Genomic DNA, 24,591 nt, shown 5'->3' on the forward strand with positions numbered 1-24,591 from the left:
AATGAAACTCTTCTTATACAACGATACAAACAGCATTATGTAGGCCTATGCAGAAATTCTGTCCCGGTCACTTTAGTATGCTGCCATTGAATGTTGGGTTTGAAAGTTTCTGTCTTCTGCTGCGAGTATATTTACAACCTTATTTTAAAATATGTAATTTTTCACAAACCAGGAAAGCAATACAGCTGCAATATTTTATGAATCTTACCCATGCATAACTATATTTTACGAAGGCACTGCCACGGGAAAGCTGCACTTTTACAGGAAGGTTATATGACCATATAACAGTAATAACACTAATGAAAGGCTCCTCATTTCTTTTAAACATGAAAGCTTGTAACACTGCTGTCATTGCTGCTACAAGCAGTTACATTCATGTTTCAGTACAAGTCAGCTTGCAGTAATAATACAACTTCGTTTCCAAACCTTCTAAGGCTATCCTTCTTCTCCCCACTGGTCAGGCATGTATCCAGATGTTTATTAATGTGTTGCTGAGGCACTTCCAGTCCACACACTGGGCAGTCCACTGGAACACAAAACCAAAGCAGAAACAATATTTTTAACACATTTGGACAACTTTTTTGTATTACAAAATCTTACATATCATGCAAGTCCTTGTGTTTCTGTAGCAAAGAGAAATTGAAGAAAGAAAAAAAAACACTTGATTCTATTGTAATTACACAGTCCGTACAGGATTTCACCAGGGTTTTTTTGTGATTGTTGCGGCCATAAATAATTGATTTTGCTGTGGCTGTTTTCAAATTCTGCGAGTTTTTCTTTTTTTTTTTTGGTGCAGAAAACTACTTGAATTGGCAAATCGCAATTGCACAAAATTGTTTGCATGGTGTTTTGCAGTGATATTTTTTGGTAAACAATACCTTTTAGCTGTACTTATGTTCGATGCACGTGAATTGAAGAGTCTTTGGCTGAATGTGCGTTGTTATGATGTCACATGACACATCTTGGCTCAAATCTGCAGAAAATCTGCTGTAATTTTGAAAAATTGCAAGCTCCTCCAAATAATAAAGATGCACTGATACAAAATTTCTCGCCCGATACCGATAACCGATTATTTAGAGTGATGTCGGCCGATACCGATAGTTCTGCCTTTTATGTCTTCTTTTAAATGAATAATAATTAATTCCACAATTCTGAAAGAAATACAAATAAAAACTTTATTCTCTCCATTTCAACAAGTTGTTTCACAGTAACTGGTCTCATAAACAGAAAACACATTACTCTAATTAGCATGAACACATTTACTAAATTCTGAAGATTAAAGTAAGATTTCTTAACTTATTGCATGTTATTAATCCATATTAACATTGACTGAATTCTAAGAAAAACTCCTGTTAGTCTCACATTCTCTCACCACAAACATTTCTACTTCAACATTTCAACAGTGTACTGTTGCTTTAATTCAGCGCGAGCAGTGTGGCAAAAAAAATACAAAATTAGATTCGACGCTGAAACTCCTGCTTCACCACTGCAGCGTCCTGTGTAAGGTTGTAGTAGTGCAGAGCTTGCAGCGCTTACAAACTGCAGTTTTGTCATCATTCCACACAAGAAACATCATCTTTACACACAGCACAAAACCAATGTGTTTTCTCGCCCTCTTTTGAATTACAGGATGTAATCGGTCCTGATCATCGGATGTTTTTAAACTATCGGCCAATAGCTGATAGCGTGAATAATTGCCTTTATCAGGCAATACCGATTATTGGCCGGTACATTAGTGCATCTCTACCAAATATTGCAGAGTTTGCTTGATTTTGCATTCATTTCTATGATCACAAAATCCCAGAGGGACTGATTACAGAACTCAAAAGACCAAGCAGTGGTTCAGCAGCTCCAAGAGCAAAATAATAAAGCAAAAAAAAAAAAAAAAAAAAAAATAGAGTCAGTGTGTGCAATTCACACACACACACACACACACACACACACACACACACACACACACAAGGAACAGGGGGAGGGGGATTAAACACCAAGAGACAGCAGATGGAGAGTAAAATGTGTGCCCAAGCCCATTAAACTGATTAACCATCACATGTAGTCAGTTAGTTTAATATATAGGCTATTTTACTTTTTTTGTTTTATGTTCATCATTTATTGCTCTAGATGCAAGTTGTTAATTTTACATACACGTACCCATTCTATTGTTTGAAGATGATATAATAAAAGGCTCAATAAAAGGCTCAGAGGACCACCTGCCCTGAAACGCAGCAATTTTGAGTTGTCGTAGCAGAGGTGAAGCGACCAGAGTTCGGTTCATTTCCGCCAGATATGAAAGGCACTTTCCAGAATGTAAATGAAAAAGTAATCTTAAGCAAACCTTCAAAAGGTGGCATCAGGCAAAGACACCATTCAAATTCAAAACTCATCAGCACAATACTAACATTTAAAGCCACTGAGAAATTCTCTCCTCAGAACTTCACAGCACAGGGTGAATCGACGTAAAAGCAAACATTTGCATAATGAGCTGTTAGAGCTGCATGTGGCCACCAAGAGGAAAGTAACTGCAGAGGTTTCGGAATGACCTCAACAATATAAAGTCTTTACAGAAAATTACATAAACCGCCTCACAACATTTCACGAAATGTACCAAAACCTTTAAAATAAAAGTGCTAAGCAATTTAGAAATCACAGAAGAGCATGCCTTTAAAGTAAAGTATATTTTCAACAACCTATGCTACATTATTTACATCTTCTCTGCCAAGGAGACTTGTTAGTGTATCACAGTTTTGTAGCAAGGCATGGTGCTGACTATAAAAAACAATCCATTTCCATAGAACAAACAACAAGCTATTTTTTGCTAGGAAACAGTTACTCCATAGACAAGTCAACAATTTGGCAGCAGACAAGGCTTTCTGAGATCAATGAGGAGCGGAGGCTTTGACTCTTAACAGAGACCTCCTTGTGGCTCAGCGGTCCATCGTACTTCTTACCACTTACCAAAGGCGTATGAAGATGCTTTGCCCTGCCAGCTTGCATGCACCTACGGCATGCTCCTAGCCTAACTGTGTCAGCCTCCCTGAAGATGGTTATGGCTCAAGAAGCATTGGATAATGTGACGTAGCCCCCATCATCAAATGTACTTTTCTCCATAGCACCTGTGACAACAGGTTTTCCTATGCCACTTTGACAACGACTCCCTCTCTCTGGTTATCCTCCAGATGAAGCACTACACCTAGCTATGTGCTACCCAAGTGCTGACTACACATGCACTAATAACTTCTAAGGGAAAACGTAAGATATAGCATTGCATGTGGCATGCACTGGGAATATGGTGGCTATTCTGAACCTAGCATATGTGCAGCCTCTCCAATCACAAGATGTTGCTCGACACCTCACCCCTGAGAATGGGATACACTCTGCCAACTTAGTATATACACTATATGGTCAAAGGGAGTCGGAATTCTCCTTGAGGTTGGCATCATGGTGTGTTACTAAGTCCAACCACTAAGTTTTATTTTTGTTTTTTGTTTATTTTTGTAAAATACGCTGGTAATGGAATAATACTTTTGTTAAAATAGAAATGTTCAAAACAATATAGTGAAAGTTAATGTTTTCGATACAATTTTCATGGAATTCTCTTTGGATGCTCTACCAGAGGACAGTTTACTCACACATGCCTTGCATAGACACATTTTGATATGCGTTTAAATGAAATGCTTTTAAATCAAGCCAAGGAGAAAAGGCAACATAGCAACAATTCAAATCCCCGTTTCGGCACAAAGCACAGATCTACAGGTCTGAAAATGCCCTAAAAATTACATTTAAAATTTTATTTTAGTGGAATGCTTTGGCACCTAAGCATAAACCTGAAAGTTTTCTTTCTTTTTTTGATTGTTTCCAGTAGTCTACAGAATAAAGCGGTATAATAATTATGAACATGAGTAATTCAAAAACCATGAATATAGGTGTGCATCACCTTTGACCACAGGTTTAATATCCTGCGACGTGGAGGGAAAAGCACGCATGTCCAGCATCTCTTCTTTCACTGCTGTAGTCGCAGTCACTGCACTCTCTGGCAGGAGAGCGCCCTGCACACACACCTCCATGGGCTCCTGTTTCACTGGGCACAGACCCTTAGAGCCTGACTGTGCTCCTGTGGAAGAGCTGATTGGGGCACGCTTCTGGAAGAAGTGAGTCAGAGGAGTGCCCTCTTTTTTAAGGGCTTTCTGCCTCGCTGCTTTTTCTCCAATGGCCATTGTCGGTGTCTCGGGGGAGATTGGAGGGGACTCAAAATTTGTCTGAGACAGCTGTTGCCTGGAGACACAACACAGAGAGAGAGAGAGATAAACATAGCAAGTTAGTTAGGTTAATCAGAAAGACATGTTAAAGGGGGGGGGGGGTGAACGAATACTCTATACATGGAAAGTATCGATATGCATTTATAAAACTGGAATGTTGGTGAGTGGGTATACAATTGTGTACTGACACTAATGAGAGCAAATTATGACTAATCGTTATCTGCTTTCTGCAAGATTACAAAAATCAGATTAGGTATCTGCAAGACCATTTTTTTTTGCCAGACAGATTCTACTATTAATTAATTAATTAAAGCTATACAATTTGTTAAAATCACATGCATTTTTTTTTTTACTCCAAAACCCCTTCCAAAAACATTTAAGGCACTTATTCATTACATTCATAATTTATTTCTATCCTGGAACTTGAAACTTACACATGAAACTAATGTTATGAAATGAACTGCTGATGCAGACATAGCCTTCCTCTTTTTATTTTCTGCTGACACATAAATAACCTTCATACAATGCTAATATTAACTTCATAATTAGCATAAATAATCCAAGATAAAAAAAAATTCTATACTCCAGAGATGGCTGTTTATTTTTCAAAGATAGGCACAAATCGTGAATGAACTGTAATGCCAGGCAAGGAAAGTGCATTAAAAAATCAGGGCTGGAAGAGTTAATAAAGCTGTATTTGATTAGCTACTGACTACTAAGGCAGAAATATCTAAGCTTTTTTTCAAAGGGAGCCAGATTAGACCCAATCAAATGTCTGAGGACATTTTGTAAGTTTACAGTGATCTCCATTAATATTGGCACCCTTGATAAATATGAGCAAAGGCAGCTTTGAAACTGTCTTTATTATTTAAATGTTTGTTAAAAAAATTCACAGATATACTCTGCTCTCATGGATATCAAACAATTACAAACAAAACTCAGGTTTTATCAAACAATCTTTGTTAAATATAGATGTGCAACAATTATTGGCACCCTTTTAGTCAATACTTTGTGCTACCTCCCTTTGCAAATACAACAGCTCTGAGTCTTCTCCTATAATGTCTGATGAGGTTGGAGAATACATGGCAAGGGATCTGAGACCATTCCTCCATACAGAATCTCTCCAGATCCTTCAAATTACGAGGTCCATGCTAGTGGACTCTCCTCTTCAGTTCACCCCACAGGTTTTCTATGGGTTTCAAGTCAGGGGACTGGGATGGTCATGGCAGGACCTTGATTTTGTGGTCAGTAAACCATTTTTGTCTTGATTTTGATGTATGTTTTGGATCATTGTCCTGCTGGAGGATCCAACCATGGCTCATTTTAAGTCTTCCTCTGGCAGAAAAACAGCCCCAAAACATTAAAGAGCCAACACCATATTTACCCGTGGGCATGAGGTAATTTTCCATATGGCTACCTCTCTGTGTGCACCAAATACTCTATTTTGGTTTCATCTGACCATAGAACCCGATCCCATTTGAAGTTCGAGTAGTGTCTGGAAAACCGCAGACGCTTGAGTTTGTTTTTGGATGAGAGTAGAGGCTTTTTCTTGAAACCTTTCCAAAACAACTTGTGGTGATGTAGGTGACTCCGAAATTATGGATTGTAGTTTTGGAGACTTTCTGACCCCAAGATGCAACTAACTTCTGCAATTCTCCAGCTGTGATCCATGGAGATTTTTTGGCCACTCGAACCATCCTCTTCACAGTATGTTGAGACAATATAGACACATAACATTTTATTTATTATAAACATTATATAACATAACATTATATTGATTCATAACATGTCCAGTTGACTGGAACTTCTTAATTATTGCCCTGATGGTGGAAATGGGCATTTTCAATGCTTGTGCTATTTTGTTATAGCCGCTTCCCATTCTGTGAAGCTCAACAACCTTTTTCTGCACATCACAGCTATATTCCTTGGTCTTACCCATTGTTATGAATGACTAGGAATGAGGGAATTTGTCCTGTGTTATATATTTATACCCCTGTGAAACAGGAAGTCATGGTTGAACAATTTCCTGTTTCTAATCACCCAGGTGTCCTACAAAAAACTTTACATATCAATGGGAATATACTTCAAATATATTTTCCTCATATGAATTCATAGAGGTGCGAATAATTATTGCACATCTATATTTATCAAAGATTTTTCTTTGATAAACCTGTGTTTGCAATTGTTTGATATCTATGAAAGCCGAGCATTTTTGTGAATTTTGTGAAAGATAAAAAGGTTAAACAATAAAGACAGTTTTTCAAAGCCTTGTTTGCTCATATTTACCAAGGGTGCCAATATTAGTGGAGGGTACTGTATGTACATACACACACAATAAGTTTAAGGGTAATTACACTGAAATCAAGTGGAATGGAGTTAGAGCACTTGTACTGTATGCAGTTTCTCCATTTCATGGACCAAAAGTAATTGGACAAACTAACAATCAAATTAAATTGTCATTTTTTATCTGTGCAAAAATCCACTTCAGTTAAGGAATCTTTCAAGAATTCACGATCCAGTCTTTGTGCTTTCCAGCTCTTTTAGATTCACCCCTTCTCACTGTTAACTCTGCATTTTTGTCTGTAGCCATGACTAAATATAATTCAGTAAATTCATTTGCAGGTGTAGGCAGAGAAAGAGTAAGAGAAGCCACTGGCTAGTCAACATATGTCTGCGGGCTGCATTTGGCCCTGGGGCCAGACTTTGCACTCACCTGTTCTAATGCTACTATGCTAAATAGTGTAAGATCTTCATTGGAAATGACAGTTTAGTAGGCTAATCAAATCTATGAACAATCCAAAGTACTGCTCAGATACTGCTATAGTCTGGCAAATTCTGGCCTGGAGCTACTGATTATCAGTAATAAAGTGATAAATTAAAGGGGAAAAAAAAACGTGTCATAAAGTGTTGAGCTACTGCAAGCTGCCAGAACAGCTTTAATGTACCTTAGCAGAGAACACAATTCTTCCAAAAGATATTACCCAATTAGCAGTGTGAAGGTGGTGGAGAGCACTAACACGCTGGTTACAAAATCTCCTGTAGGTGTTCAACTGGGTTGTGATCTAGTGACTGTAAAGACCATAATACAAAACCTGCATCACGTTCATAATCATCAAGCTTCTGCCCGAGACTGACTCTTGCTTCAGTAAATAATGTCATCTCAGAGTTTTTCCTTGCTATTGTAGCCTCTGGCTTGCTCATTAGGAAATTAAATCATTAGCTGCTTTGTTACAATGGCTGTTTATATATATTATATATATTATATATATATATATATATATATATATATATATATATATATATATATATATATATATATATATATATATATAATATAATATAATATAATATATATACACATATATACACACATACATACATACATACACACACAAATAAAAGTAAGTGAATTAGGTGTTTTCAACATACGGATGCACAGATATTGGTAAATGTAAGTTAAACAATTAGGTGTTAGCAAGTAATATAGGTCAGGGCAGAATAAATTAGTAACTGAAGATAAATTAATGTAATAATGTAGGTCAAGGTTATTGCCTCATTAAAATTCCCCTGGATCACACAAACAAAACATCAACGTCGATTACAAGAACTTCAGAGTCAGTCTGAGTGGAGACAGGATTGTGTGTGAAGCTAATATGAAGTGTGCAGGTGTGCATGTTTTTCTTCCTCTCCCTTCCATCACTCCTTTTTCTGCACTCTCTTGATCTCAGATGGGATCAGATCTATTTTTAAAAAGGCAGAAACCAATGCACAAAAGAACTAATTGGGCATTGTGTGCACGTGTAAACTGTAGGTCACCGTAACTGCACTGCACGATCATGTCTGCTTGCATAGAGCCGCAGTAAACAGGAGATCATATGGGAAATCTGTCGCACATACAATTTCTTGATTGTACATTACAAAAACAGACAACAATAGTGCTTAATAATGATATAAAAATATACCACCCCCACCGTTAAAACTGACAGCCTTCCACAAAAGGATGAAGAACTACTCTGTACCAGTAGTAGCAGATAAACATAATCTAATAACCCTGTGTCTGACTTAAAATCATACATAATAAATCTAAACTATGAAAACACATTAATGAATGTCACTATTTTATACTTTCAGAATCAAAAGAACATTTTTCTTTCATTCCACTAAATAAAAAGAATTATTAAATGATCTAACAATGCTGCAAATCTGCAAATAATCAGGAAAGATCAGTCATTAATAAATAAAATAAGTTTTTAAACCAAAAACAGAGCTTTTCACTTTGTACACACTGCTGTGTCTGGGAGCTGATTGATCCCTCACAAGCTGTGGGAGAAAGAGGCGAGGGCAGACAGGTCAAAAGCAATGGCACATCTGAGAGAAAGTCGATGCATAATTGCATTCCCGGTGTCCCCTTAAGCCCGATTCAGCTGACTGATGGGTAGAAATGTAAACATCCAACACCTACAGTCATGAATGAAAGTTTGTGCAACCAATGCATAATAAGACACTTTTTGGTTAGCCAAGAAAAGAAAAAACAAAAACAACAAAAAAAATATTTAATAAAAAGTATTCATCCATCCATTTTCTATAGTGCTTATCCTACACAGGGTCACAGGGAGCCTGGAGCCTATCCCAGGGGACTCGGGGCACACACATTCACACACTACATACAAATTGGAAATGTCAATCAGCCTACAACGCATGTCTTCGGACTGGGGGAGGAAACCAGAGTACCCAGAGGAATCCCCCAAAGCACATGGAGATGCAAACTCCACGCATATAGGGCGAAGGCAGGAATCAAACCCCCAATGCTGGATGTGCAAGGCAAACATGCTAACCACTAAACCACAACATTGCAAGAAGAATAAAAAATAAAACTAAAATCTCTAAACTATAAGTCTAAAAGTAAGTAACTATATGCCTCTGGAGAATCAGTGCAGACTAACAATAAGGAGAACAATGAACAGAAACTGCACTGCATAAAAAACCCATGCATAATAATAATAATAATAATAATAATAATAATAATAATAATAATAATAATAATAATAATGTGCCGATATTGGACAAGCTGAAAAGATCTGAGTGTCTCTCTGGATGGATTGGTGTATGTGCGAATATTGGTGTATGTGCGAATATTTTTGTCAAACACAAAAAGAAAAATTCCTAGGAAGAATGTCAGTCCATCAGTTTGAAAAGTTCAACTGGGCACAAAGTAGGGTTTTCAACTAGGCTTGTGACATATTGATTTTTCATTCTGCATGCAATGGGTATTTTAAAAGAAATCCACATTAACAATTTAATCAGCTAGATTAAATTCACAAAATGACCTAAAATCTTTTGCCATCATGCAATCGGTTTATAGAAAAACCCAAGACATCACTTTATCGCAACATCAATCAACAACAAAGTATTAACTTTAACCCATCTTAAACAGGCCTATTAAATCCAGTTATTACACACCTCTCTCATTTATTAATTTTTATATATATATGTGTGGGTGTATATATATATATATATATATATATATATATATATATATATATATATATATATATATATATATATATATATATATATATATAAATTAATAAATGAGAGAGATGTGTAATAATATAATAATAATAATAATGTTATATTATATAATATATATATATATATATATATATATATATATATATAATATATAATATATATATATATATTATATATATATATATATATATATTATATATATATATATATATATATATATATTATATATTATATATATATATATATATATATATATATATATATATATATATATATATATATATATATATATATATATATATATATATATATATAAGCTTAAATAATTGGATAGTATTTCACATTTTATTTTCCAAAGCAACTTGCCTGAAAATATATGACTTAAGGACAGCAATGTTGATTGTGGCTTTTGATGAGGCACCAGTTGCTGAGGTCTGCCTTTTGCGATATTCCCCATATTTACTCACCTGACTAATTCTGAAATTTGCAAAAAGATTGCTGGTGTTTCTGCCCTTTGCAGTAAATACATTATTTGCACAGCTTTCATATTGAATTTGTCAATGCAATACCTGTTTTTCTTACTTTTGTACAACCAAAGACTATATAGAATTAAATTTGTGTCTAAAAATATTGAATGTAAGTTTTCAAGAAATTAACAATATATACAAAGAGAAAGAAGAAAAACCACTCTAAAACTGAAGACACTGAACTCTGTGGCAAAAGTTTAACATGGTCTTCAAATAAACAGCAGTGTTAACAATTTTCTGTTTCATTTTTGCTAGTCATGGTTTATGCACGCGCTGCCAGCTTTCATTCACGCTGTCAAACCTTTCGTAGTGCCCGCTGCTCGGGCACAAATCTCACATATGGGCGGGGCGATTTGCTTTCATTGCTTTCCACCGAAAGCAGACCTTTCAACAGGACAACGATCCTAAGGACACTAGCAAATCCACCATGGAATGACTCAAAAAAAAGAAATGGAGGGTTACGGAATGGCCTAGTCAAAGTCCGGATTTGAATCCCATTGAAATGATGTGGGGGGATGTGAAACAGGCAGTACATGAAAAACAAAATCTCAAACATCTTGCAACTGAAAGAATATTGTGTGGAAGAATGGTCACAAAATTCCAGCAAGCCGATGGTGGACAATTATGCAAAACACCCACAAGAAGTCATTACTGCTAATGGAGGCAATACTAGCTTTGGAGGCCAAGGGTGTATTTACTTTGTCCACAGAGGAATATCACACATTTTGTTCAAATTTTCTGAGAATTAAATTGTATCATGAACCCAGTACCTTGAATTGATTCGTGACTGCAGTGAATCCTTACAGGCCTATTTAATAATGAACATTTGGTTTGGACGTCTGATATGAAGACAGTGGTCAACATAGATACTTTAATAATATTCTCACATCAAGACAGAGTGATACTGTATATTGTGAGACTGTCAACAATATTGAAGTTTTTTGCTTATTTAATTAGGAAAAGACTTTCCACCGAAACAGCACTCATGAGACGACACTATGGAAATAAGTCAATCAAATGGAGTTGTTTTCCATCATCCCACAATGCTGTGTGGCATGACTGAACAAAATATAACTGTTGTTTTTACAGTATCTTGTATACACACACACAGGCCATAGAAACATACAGCTATTCTTTCAGTATTTTTCCAATCAGCCAATCACATGGCAGCAGCACAATGCATAAAGTCATGCAGAAACAGGTCAAATGCTTCAGTTAAAGTTCACATCAAACATCAGAATGGGGGAAACTGTGATTTCTGGAACTTTGAGCATTGATCCAGTGAGCATCAGTTTTGCGGGTGGAAATGCCTTGTTGATTAGTAATGTCAGCGGAGAATGGTCAGAGTGGTTCGAGCTGACAGGAACGCTACAGTAAATAACCACAATTTACAACTATGGTGAGCAGAAAACCATCTCTGAGTGCACAACATGTTAAAATGTGGTGTGATGGATGGGCTACAACAGCAGAGTTCCACTCCTGTCAGCCAAGAACAGGAATATGAGACTACATTGGGCACAGGCTCACTGAAACAAGCCTGGAAAAGAACTTGGATGATATAACATTAAGTGATATGAACATTAACTGAAGTTCTTGACCTAATTCCCATCTGTCCAGAACCTTCAAAATGACTGTCCCTCAGTGGTGGAACGAACTTCCAACTTCAACCCAGACAGCTAAAGACCCACCTCTTCTGTGAACAGTTAATGAACCCCTAACTTGTCCCCTGGTCCCCCCCTTTAAATAAATAAACAAATAAAATTAAATTAAAAATCTGCACTTACTCTGGCTCTTACACCTCAACTCTGTGCACTTTACTTCTCTGGAACTCAATTAAAAATCTTATATGGTAGCACTACTTGTACTGTTCTCCACTTGATACATCGCTTTGCTTGTATTTCCTCATTTGTAAGTACCTTTGGATAAAAGTGTCTGCCAAATGAACAAATGTAAGTGTATGTCTGTATGAGTTTACACATTGCGCTACTGCCACATGATTGACTGATTGGATAACTGCATGAATGAGCAGGTGTACAGATGTTCCTAATAAAGTGGTTGGTGAGTAGAAGTTCAACCTTCAGAACATTCCACACGATCACTCAAAAAAATTCTCTGAAAAAACACACACACACACACACACACACGCACACGCACACGCACATGCACATAGATCAAAAGAGGATTACATATATTGCCTGTAAGGTCCTTGATAAACTTTGCCTTTCGCATCGACAGGCGACAACAGGAAATTAAGCAACTGAGAGCAACAGAGATATCTAAGGCACTTCTCTCCCCAGACTGATGGCCATCTCTTATTCCAACAAGTAGTAAATTATCCCTTCACACACCAGACAGCATTGGGAAAACTGATGTCCGCTAGTGACCCAGACTCACCGCACAAAGTTTGTAGACGTCAGTAACTCGACTTATATGAGGAACCGATATAGATTTCTCATCAATCACAGTTGCCTCATGATATCCATCAGCACAACAGATTTACCTTGAATCAGTCTTATAGAGGTCATGTTTGAGAAACATATTTGCAGGACTTGAAAAAGAAGGTGTGTGGGAAGAGGGGTTCACATTAAAGTAGCTTTTAAATAATTCATGTCCACATTCTCACACATTGAATTGATAGAGATACACCATGGTTTGTAGCACTCATGAGTGTTTCATTATGGCTCTCTGATCTTATAATTGTCTCACAGTTGTTTTTGGTGGAAACTCTGGCCCTGTTCACAATTGGTGTTAATATCCTTGGACGGATGTGGACAGCTGAGGCAGACAGATGTTCAAAGCTGGTCTTTTCATGTCCTCTCAAATGCATCTTCACTGACCACATGATTGTGTTTCATCAGTAGCAGGGTGCCAAATCTGCCAAAAGCAACCTGCTGTCATTTTGAAAAGCATCCCCACCAATACTAACCAACAACAAAACTCAAAGGAAGTGTTTATATTCAGCCACTGGACAGCATTTTAAAATTAAACCATCAGGCGTTCAATCAGGCCCAAACCATTTAGTGATACTGGCATCTGGCTGCTCAGTAACCCGTTTTGTGCTATTCACACTTCATGTGCTTTAAACAAATCACACACAACCACATAAATGAAAAGAGAGGAAAGTAACAAACGAATGTAAATGTGAGTTGCGTTTAGACCGTGTGTAGCAGGAGAGCAGTCACACACTGACTACGTTTACATGGACAGCAATAATCTGATTATTGACGTTATTGTGAATAAGACAATATTGTGATTAAGGTGTTTACATGAGTCGCTTTTAGAATACACCTGTCATGTTCCCGTTTTACATGTTATAGAACATAGATCGATTAACAGCACGTCATTACGTCCCCGCACCACGCCGTCCGACGTTCCCTCCAGAATTTCACGTATCAACATACACTTCATTTTCATTATGGCACTGTATACAGTTTTGGGTGTTTCATTTTACGAAAGCTTCAAGCGCAGTTAATTATTTGGCATGCTATACGTGCAAATAGACGACTGCTTGAAGCCATGGACTGCGTCCAAAACCACGTACTACTATACTTATCTACTATATAGTATACAGAAATACATGCATTTCTCCTATTATATAATAGGTAAGTAAGCGGTTTCGGACGCAGCCGTGCTCTCTTGTTTGCCGTAAAATGGTTGAGCACTGAGTTGTGCGTATCCTGTCACAAAATGTGGTGAAAACTCCCACATGACGTTAATAGTATGATTAAGGTGTGTACATGTCTATAATGCACGTCGATAATGTGACTAAAACAGGAATACTCCACATGCTTTAATTCGATTTGTGTTTAGTTCGAGTATGACTTTAGTCGGATTAAGGTCATCAATAATCGCTGTTTACATGCAAGTTTCTTAATCAGAGTATCGTCTTAATATCGGATTATTGTTGTCCATGTAACCGTACTGACTGTCAGCGTTTGAGGATTTGAAAATAAAAAAATAAAAATAAATAAATCAGTCCCTCAGGACACAGAGCTCTAATGAAACAGGGCCTTTTGACTTTGTAAAAGTTACACAAACCCCTGATTAAGCCACACATTCAAAATGGATCAAGCTAATAAACGCACAATCTGCATTCAGTTGCAAACCAAAATCATCAATTCCAAGGCAGGCTAGAAAAGCAGTTCATTTGAACCCAATATAAAGCTGTGATCTCAACACATTGCTATTTACAGTATGTGACCTTGATCCTTGGTGGGTTTGCAACAGACAGGATGTGCGAGTACTGAGCAGAGCTCAGGTGTTGAATCCCAAAAACTTCACACTCAGACACAATCATATTAACACTTCCACATCTCCAAGTCTCCAAAACTCACCCCCCTGCTCTGGGTTTACAGACTTTGTGTGCTCTAAAGTCGACACAACCACAGCCTGAGAACATTCTGTTCACATGTAACCCAAGACACGTGCCCTAGGATTAAATCGGAACGTGACAAAATTCTGCCTGAACCTGACCACCAGTGCAGAGACCAATAAAACCAAACCTTCCTAAAGATGGAGCCTTGTAACGTCAGCCTTCATCTGATCATCAGGAACAAAATCTAAATTCTGATCTGCTTTTTTTTGCAGTCAACTGGCTACTTCACCGGCTCTCATCTCCATATCTCTGTGATTATAATGTAGCCATCTGGCAAGTAGCATTCAAACAGAAATGGGTAATAAGCATCATCCTAGTGGGGTAATCCTGTTTCTCATCACAGCATCTGGTATCCAATAAAACGAATGTGTTCATAAAACTAACTTTTATCAGAATCAGTATAATAAGTGTTATTACCCAATAAGGCCTACATTTTTGATTGTTTTTGGACCTTCTATTTCCTATATAAACATCCTATTCTAATTTCAGGGCTTATTGGTATTAATCAGTAATTTGCACATTTTTAACTTAACTGGATATCTGAGTGCAATTTATAAGAAAATATGAATCATGTAGTTTTTTTTTGTCCTCAATTGATAGTAATTACCTATTCCGACTATGATCGTAAGACTCTAATACACAAAAGTTATAAAGTCTTTTAGAGAACAAGAACTTAACCATCAGATATCTGCAACTAAGGAACATTGTGCAACCTAAACTAGCCCAGTTTCCCTACTTAAAGGCCTAAGATGACATTCTCATCATTGAAATGAGGTGTATAAGGAATTGACAAGCTTCAAATCCCTCTCGCTGTCAATCATTGATGGCAAATGGGAAAAGGAGTTCAGGCTTGTGTTATCTACAGAGGTGTGCAACTTTAAACAGATGGCATGTTCCACATGTGAAATGGATTTAAATCAAAACACATCATTACCTACATTTATTTGTTCTGGTATCAGGCAAATAGCCATGCCTTATACTAGAGCAAATGCTATAAAATGCAGACTGACAGTATGTTTACATGGACAACAATAATCCGATATTAACCCGATTAAGACGATACTCTGATTAAGAAACTAGCATGTAAACAGCAAATTATTGGTGACCTTAATCCGATTAAAGTCATACTCGAAATAAACACAAACCGAATTAAGACACGTGAAGTATTCCTGTTTTAGTCGCATTATCGATGTGCATTATAGACATGTACACACCTTAATCACACTATTAACGTCATGTGGGAGTCTTCACCGCATTTTGCGATAGGACACGATCACACACGGCAGTTTGTTCAACCGTTTGACGATAAACAAGAGCATGGCTGCGTCCGAAACTGCATACTTACCTACTATATAGTAGGAGAAATACATGCATCTCAGCTACTATACAGTAGGTAAGTATGTGGTTTTCGACGCAGCCCACGGCTTCAAACAGTCGTCCATTTGCACGTATAGCACGAGAAATAATTAACTGCACTTGAAGCTTTCGTAAAGAATTTTAAATGAAACACCCAAAACTGTATACGGTACCATAAATAAGACGAACTGCATGTTGATATGTAAAATTCTGGAGGGACGTCGAACGACGTGGCATGGGGACGTAATGACGTGTGCTGTTAATTGATCTATGTTCTATATCATGTAAAACTTTATGACTTTATGAACCCAGTGGAGTATAAAAGACATGGATTTAAGGGTCTAAGTGCATAAATATACACATTAATATAGTAAGAACTATAATAATTTCATAGTACTTTATATAGTAATAACACTGCAGCATATTATATTTTACAATGTTAATGTAGTTGATTAGCCAAGACAGGTTTGGTGTTTAGTTCTGCACTTCAGCTACAAGTATAGATATGTCATACAGTGTCAGAAAGCAAGCAAGTCTATTTGAGATACTGAGTAACAGTATACTTGTGTGGTTATATTAGTGATTCAGATGAGAGAATGAGCAGAAAAAAGAAACCAAACGCAGATCTCTAAAAAGACTCTGTGCCTTTTGTGCAATTTGTTTTAAATGTAAATTTTAATCAGAGATTCCTTCAACGTAGGCTACGTCCACGTTAATATGAATAAATTTGAAAACGCATCTTTTTCCTCCATGTTTTGGCCTTCTGTCCACACTGAGACCGTGTTTTTATCTTGTGAAGACAGAACTTAATGGAAACGCTCTCCCAAGTGGATCAATTTGAAACGCTCCGTTTTCGTGCCGTAGTGTGGACTGAGAAAATATAGATGTTCAAAAACTATGACGTATTTTTCGTCATGTGATACGGTCATGCAACCCATTCAACTCAAAACAAACTAGATGGTGGACGATGTACTGTAGATGGAGAGTGTTTTAAAACAAAAATGCAGTTTTCAGATCTATCTGGATTGATGTAGAGGAAATCATTTGATACTTTCTGCTTCCAAACTCCTCTTTAATATATTTCACTTCACTTCCTCCAAACTTTTAGTGAATACCAGATATGGATGCACCTGTGCTTATTTGAGCTCATTAAATAAACATGTTCATTGTGGATAACACATTTTTCTAAATTAAACAACGAATCGTACTTGTTGGTCGGGCAACACCTGCTTTGAGGGTGACTTAAGTCTTACGCAACTTCTCTATGCCTGAATGGTAGATAATAAACTGTAATGAGAAGGAATGTACCTATCCTTACAAAACATCGTAGTTAAAAGCATAAAAGTTACCTCACAGCTTGAAAGCTCTGAACAAGGTCATCCAGTAGTCTGTTGTTCCTCAGCTCTTGTTCGGTCAGTGGCTGAAATTGAAAGTTGATATCACGTTAAAGTTGTGACATTCATTTAAAAATATCCTATATTAAATATCCTAAATAGTAAAAGGCATGATTTAGGCTCCAGGACTTATATCCCACATTATGATACAGACAAATGGAATAACCTATAACAGGACTCACACTCAGGGTACAAGTACACAGATGTGTAATACCCACCGTGTTGCAAAGAGGACACAGCAACTTGTAGGAAAGGAATTTCCGTATACACAGGGAGCAAACTGTAGAGAAAACCAAACAACAATCTAGTCAAAAATATTCTATGCACATGCATACTGTGGCAGACATTTTGCCATGTTTATTTTATTATTGCTTACGTGTTTGTTATTATTTAGTCTATATAAATAATTTTGGGGGAAAATGTTAAAATTTGTCAATTATTTTGGTTTACAGCTGTGTGCATTTAAAACAGTATCTACTGTACATAACAGGAAGGGGCGGGGAAAATTGCGTTGCAAATATCAAGAAAGAGAATGTGGGTGAAATACAGTTTTTTGATGCCGTTCAGCTTTCTGTCCCACTCCATATTATACCACCATACCCCACTATGAGGTCACTGGACTACAGACACAATTAATAAGTAATAAATGAGCATAGATTTTATACAAAACGCGTGTCATGGACGTGCATGTTAAACAGCTCACAAATTCATCTGCACATGGCCTGGAAATCTGATACCCAAATATACAAACACTTCACTAATTTGACCAACAGTTGGGGTACAGACTTACAGTTATGAGAACACTGCGTCATCATGGATACATTCAAGAAGTCGAAGCAAATGGGGCATCGGAGCAAAGTGTCGATATTCTGGTTTAAAAAAAAAAAAGAAAGAAATCAAAACAGGAGGCAAATGATAAAGATCGTGATTATTCGTTCATAGTAACAAACTTTTCTGAAGGGTTTCTGAATGGTAAGCAACAAAATGTAAAAACACTAACAGTGTGCAGTATGGCGTATACTTCAGTATGACAATACTTGAGGACATTTCTACGATACACAATGTGCAGCACAATAAATAATTTAGCTAAAAAACTGTCTGCAAAAGAGTATTAAATAAACAAAAAAACATTAAACTGAGTTAGACAATACTTTTCTTTAATGCCTACAAAGATTAACTTTTTAAAAATTACATCTAACCGAGAGCGTACATTAAGTACCATTTAATTTGTAATTATTAAAAATGTAAAAAATAAAAAAAAAAATTTAAAAATACATCACCATACCAACGATATCTCAGTAAAGTGAATCATGTAATCATTGATCAAAATATCAATAATATAGTGATATACTGCCCAGCCACATTTGATAGTCACATATTAAGCATAAACTAGAATGAATGTTATTTATTCCTGTTTCTTCAACACCATTTATGAGAGTATAGACTCTAATGTTTTACATTGTGACAGATCCTAAGACTTTTGGAGTAAATTGTACTCATTTAAATGCATTTTGGTTGGTAAGTGGGTGTGATTAAAAAAAATAAAAAATTAAAAAATTAAAAACCCCATACTATTATTAGAGTTGTACTAAATCTGGTATTTCTGTACAATCAGAACATTGAAAAATGCTGAGATTGTGCAATGTTACTATCCTACATTAGCAAGCTTACTACTTAGCTGTCGTATTTAACAGACGTTAAAACTGGTTTAAAAACAATAACAACGGGAAAATAAGCGTTTTGTTCATTATTGCTATAACTTAGTTGTCATTTCGTGACAGCTGACTTTAACCCTTGCAGGACATGCACAGCTGACTGTACACCATCAGCTAGCTGCTTTAGCTTGCTACACAGCTAAGCTACTTTACCTGATTGAGGGATTATGATGGAAACTTACTTTCAGGCATAACAAGTTCGGTGGTAAATCCGCTTCAACTGGATGAGACATTTTACCCAACAACTGGTTAAATGAGTTGATTAAAATACGCGATGTACATTGAGTTATTTAACGCCGTTACTGAAACAGATACAGAAATTCCCCGCGCACTTTTTCAGGTCGTACACTGACGTCATTTCCGTTTACATTTCTAAATCGGAAAGAATTTGAGGAAGTGTTGAGGAAACGCGCTTTCATTTATTTTTTTATTTTTATTTTTTTCAAGCATGAGTTCATTGCTATAATTTGTTATGATGTAAGAGATCATTTGGTTTTGTTTGAACCTCAATCTCAAAAATCTGCTATTGTAATAATGATGTCAGTGAGCTCTTATGTGCTGATTTCAAATCACTTTTCTAATCCAATAATAACATTTTTTAAAAAAAAAGTAAATAAAACATTTAATGTAATAAACTATTTTCTTTTTTTTAAAGTCTTATTGTGTCGTTCAAGTCCAAGGCATGGAGAAAAACTTTGTTTTCTCTGTCCTTTCAGTGTTATGCACACCAATACATTACTATATCCAGAACATTTATACATACATATACATACATATATATATATATATATATATACATATATATATATATATATATATATATATATACATACATATATATATATATATATATATATATATATATATATATATATATATATATATATATATATATATATATATATACACACATATATATATAATGTGTGTGTATGTATGTATGTATGTATGTATGTATGTATTTGGAGACATTCTCATTTTAATTTTATAGTTTGTCTAGTTTGGGAAGACAATATTGTTTTTGATGACTCATCCTGTACTAGTCTTGTGTTTGTTCAATTAAATGCTTTCTAGAATGTATTTGTCGTGCCCCCAGAGGCAGGTCTTGCTATACATTAGCTGCTTCTTAAATAATAAAAATCATCTGTCTGTGAATGGCCATGTCTTCCAGCACACTATTCACTTTTCCAACCCTCCATTAGTTGAGAAAAAAAATGGTTGGAGTTGATTCATTTTGAAGAGGGTAGAATTTAATCAACTGCATGGTTATGTGAAAAGTACATCTCAGTATGTTTACCAACTTGGGCCTGTTCAGTGCTGGAATGTCTTAGTACCTCAGACTGATCAAGAACACTGTTTCTTCTTTCTCTATCAGTAAGGGTAAGTAATCTAATTTTATCTACTATTCAGATGCATCCTTGTGTGGCTCTCTACTCAAACATGTACAGCTTATCTCCAGTAACACACACCATCTCATCGTCTACGGTGTCATCCTCCTTGAAGTTGACAGGCGTGCCACAGTAAGAACTCCTCTACAGTTAAGAAATGGCTCTATCTACACTGTTTGATGTTCACATTTATCAGTCAAGCATTCCAACACACCATCACTCTGAAATTCCTGTAAAGTGATTGGTAAAAAAAAAAAAAAAAAAACACAGAAGGCAGCAGTCAGAAAAATACATTTATAGAGAGCAGAGTGCACAAGAAGACTCAAGAGCATAGCAAGACCAACCACTTTTTGAATATTTCACAATCTTTAAATCGTCATCACCCCTCTCTTTTTTTTCCTCTTACCTCTTTCTTCTCTGCCTGTCTCATATGCAGGTAAAGTGGAGATTATACAGTGTTTTCTTACATTCTGTCCTGAACTCTAGTCTGATTTCTATTTTCTGTTTCTATGTCTCTATTTTTTCCCTTTAATGACATTTAAAAGTTTTAATAATTCTTGAATCGTTTATTGTAATAAATCATTCATAATTTACTGTGATCTGTATTTTGTTTTGTTTTACAAGATTGTTTTTATTATTTATTGCATAGTAACTATGCCTGAATAGTGGTAACAAAAAGGTAATGGGATCAACATGGTATAATCCTGGTACTGTAACATTACCTTAGTTTAGTTTTGCCATGATTACTGTGATTACTATTACATGATTACTGTCACTATTACAGCTATAGTAAAATCAAGATAATATAACCATGGTTACCATGTTTTTTGGCAGAAATAAAACCATAGTTGTGCCTGGCAGATACTTTGTACATGACCTTTATGGTAACCACTAAATGAAGAGCTAAGATTAAAAATAAAATGTGCTGTGGTATCTGGCACAAAGACATTTGCAGCAGATCCTTTAAGTTGCGAGGTGAGGCATCCATGGATCTGACTTTTTTGTCCAGCACATCCCACAGATGCTCGATCAGATTGAGATCTGAGGAATTTGGAGCCTGAGTCAACATCTTAAACTCTTTATCATGTTCCTCAAACCATTCCTCGAAAATTTTTATGCATTGTGACATCAGGCCATCTTCTTCCATTACTCCATGGTCCAGATCTGATGCTCATGTGCCCACTAAAGGCTCTTTCGGCAATGCACAGGGTCTCTGACCGGTCTGCGTCTAGCTGCGATGCACTGTGTGTTCTGACTAGGGATGTCACTAGAACCGATACTTCGGTACCAGGTTGGTACCAACATTCTTAAAACATGACCGTACTTGTTTTTCTGCAGTAGCATAAGTCACGATGTTAATGAAGGTACCGGGGTTGCAGTTCTTCCGGAACTGATGGGGGCAGCAAATACGCGCAAGTGTTTTAGTCGGTCCAGAAGTGGTAAAGAAGAAGAACAACAACTACAAGCACACAGGAAAAACTACAGAAATTTAGCTCCGCCCCGACTTGTTGAGAGGAAATGTGGTAAGAGTTAAATATGGAAATACTTCGCATTTGAGGCAGATGACAACAAACATATAATCGATGCTGTGAAGCCGGTGTGCAACCGATGCTATCATTCATTTCAAACAAAGCGAGGATACACCTCGAATTTGGCGAAGCACCTGAAAGACGGTCCTATATTATGTTTGGTTGAGACAGCTGGCATTGTAGCCGTGAAACCAGCTAAGGTTATGCTCCATGTAATGTTTGCGATAGCTGGTTATTTGTTAATGACGATAACGCATTGCAGTGTTATAAACTACCTCCGAATAGGCCACCATGCATCACCATTCATGTCCTGTCAGCTAAATGTAGCCTAATGTCACTAATAATTATTGAACTGTTAATAGGTTTAATAAATGTTTTTGGCCTGCCACCATATAAGTGAATTTAAACTAATGCTTGCATTCAGAGTATAAGGGGTGTGTGTGTGTGTGTGTGTGTGTGTGTGTGTGTGTGTGTGTGTGCGCGTGCGCGCACGTGTTTAGGAGTGCACCTCCACTGTAGCCTCCACTCATTGTCAGACAGTGTTTGATAACTAAAATATCCCTCTCTCTCTCTCTCTCTCTTGCCAGTATCAGCCAGAAGAGGATGTCCTCCAGGAGAGTTTTTCATTTTATTTTTTGTATTTTATTTTTATACCACACCATGCTATCGACTTTGGTATCAAGTATCGTGTACTTTTGGTGGTATCGGAACCGACTACTAGATTTCTGGTATCATGACATCCCTAGTTCTGACACCTATCTATCATTGCAAGCATGTATTTTTTCAGAACTTTGTGCTACAGTAGCTCAGTAGGACCAGATCTTACTAGACAGGCTAGCCTTCACTCCCCACTTGTATCAGTTTACCTTGGGCACCCATGACCCTGTCACTGGTTCACTAGTTGTCCTTCCTTGGACCACTTTTGGTAGGTATTAACTACTGCGTACTGGGAACACCTCACAAGACCTGCCATTTTGGAGATGCTCTGACCCAGTCATCTAGCCATCACAATCTGGCCCTTGTCAAATTGTGCTCAGATCCTTACGCTTGCCCATTGTTCCTGCTTCCAACACATCAACTTCCAGAGCGAACTGTTTGCTCACGGTGGCTTAGTGGTTAGCCTGTTCGCCTCACATCTCCAGGGTTGGGGGTTCGATTCCCACCGTGGCCCTGTGTGTGCGGAGTTTGCATGTTCTCCCCGTGCTGCGGGGGTTTCCTCCAGGTACTCTGGTTTCCTCCCCTAGTCCAAAGACATGCATGGTAGGCTGATTGGCATGTCCAAAGTGTCCGTAGTGTATGAATGGGTGTGTGAATGTGCATGTGATTGTGCCCTGCGATGGATTGGCACCCTGTCCAGGGTGTACCCCGCCTTGTGCCCGATGCTCCTTGGGATAGGCTCCAGGTTTCCCCGTGACCCTGAAGAGGATAAGCGGTATAGAAGATGGATGGATAAGGACTTAAAAATCTCCCATACGGGCTAATAACAAATTAACCAGCCCATACTGTGTAAAAATATGAAAGAGATGGCATATTGGTTTTGCCATTTCTGCGTATTTATTTCAGTACTGTCAGTACTGATGTTATATTCTGACAGCTACATCTCACAGGGAGGCCAAAAGAGACATCAGCTAAAATGATAGCACACAGACAGTGTGCAAAATAGCTGTTGACATAAAATCCAGCAATTAGCAATTCAAAAACAGTGCCTGTGAACTCAGAATCTTATAAGCATTAGTGTTACTCAGAAGTTTGCCAAACTACAAATTAAAACAACAAGAAAGCAGTCCCGTTGCTTCAGCCAGAGAGAGACAAGGGAGGCTGGTAAATCTTAAATGGAGCAAGATATATTTTGCTAACAGCAGAAAGGAGCAAAAATTATTGTGCTATTGATCATAGAGTAAGAGTTGTCAATAGAAATAACAACGGTATCAGCAATTACCTCCTGGCTGCTCTGCCATATTTTTATTTGTATTTTATTTGCACTTGCTTGTAACATTTGCAGAATATTATATGTATTAGAAATATGTGGAAATATATGTCCTGTTTTGGGTCATCAACCTTAGTAATGCATTGCTGGTTGAGACTGGCATAACGCACTTACTGCCTCACTCTGTGGATCTCATGACACACTAAATCTTATGACACTAACATATTTGAGGTGTGAACAATACAAAATTAGATCAATGATCACTGGTAAACAACAGCAACAGCAATTCAAGCATTTAAGAAATGCTTAATTTTATAATGGTTGGTTTTATAGCTAATTTGTATGCTTCATCGTGTTGGCTAAATCGCACATTGTAGAGCCCAGGCACAGTATAGCAGACAGTCCAAAACCTTCTCTCGACCTGGTAGTGGCACAAATGACACATGACAATCTCACACAGTGAAGATTACACTTGCCTGGTGGGTAGGGATGCAAAGTGTATCGGGTCATCGGCCAACAACACCAGACAACATCAGCGGTGTGGTCCACAACTGAATGAGCAAGAGAGTGTGCATCAGTGTAGCATCTCTCA

The 24,591-nt window shown here is 37.0% G+C and overlaps 1 protein-coding gene across 5 annotated transcripts in view; it reads right to left on the reverse strand.

Moving 5' to 3' along the window:
- Nucleotides 1-19,518, reverse strand: part of rad18 (RAD18 E3 ubiquitin protein ligase) — a 58,838-nt gene extending 39,320 nt beyond the window's left edge. For all 5 annotated transcript variants that reach the window (XR_001813996.3, XR_006983259.2, XR_008397191.1 and 2 more), the window contains exons 1-6: nucleotides 19,338-19,518; nucleotides 18,231-18,309; nucleotides 17,659-17,720; nucleotides 17,396-17,466; nucleotides 3,935-4,272; nucleotides 427-526 (exon numbers count right to left, since the gene is read on the reverse strand). Coding sequence is in view for 2 of the 5 variants with exons in the window: in XM_017480316.3 (XP_017335805.1) it covers nucleotides 427-526; nucleotides 3,935-4,272; nucleotides 17,396-17,466; nucleotides 17,659-17,720; nucleotides 18,231-18,309; nucleotides 19,338-19,388 (701 nt within the window). In the remaining 3 variants the exon portion in view is untranslated. The remainder of the gene's footprint in view (nucleotides 1-426; nucleotides 527-3,934; nucleotides 4,273-17,395; nucleotides 17,467-17,658; nucleotides 17,721-18,230; nucleotides 18,310-19,337) is intronic.
- Between the last annotated feature and the right edge of the window lie 5,073 nt (nucleotides 19,519-24,591).

This window comes from Ictalurus punctatus, chromosome 11 (genome assembly GCF_001660625.3).
Source record: "Ictalurus punctatus breed USDA103 chromosome 11, Coco_2.0, whole genome shotgun sequence".
Classification (NCBI taxonomy): Eukaryota; Metazoa; Chordata; class Actinopteri; order Siluriformes; family Ictaluridae; genus Ictalurus; species Ictalurus punctatus.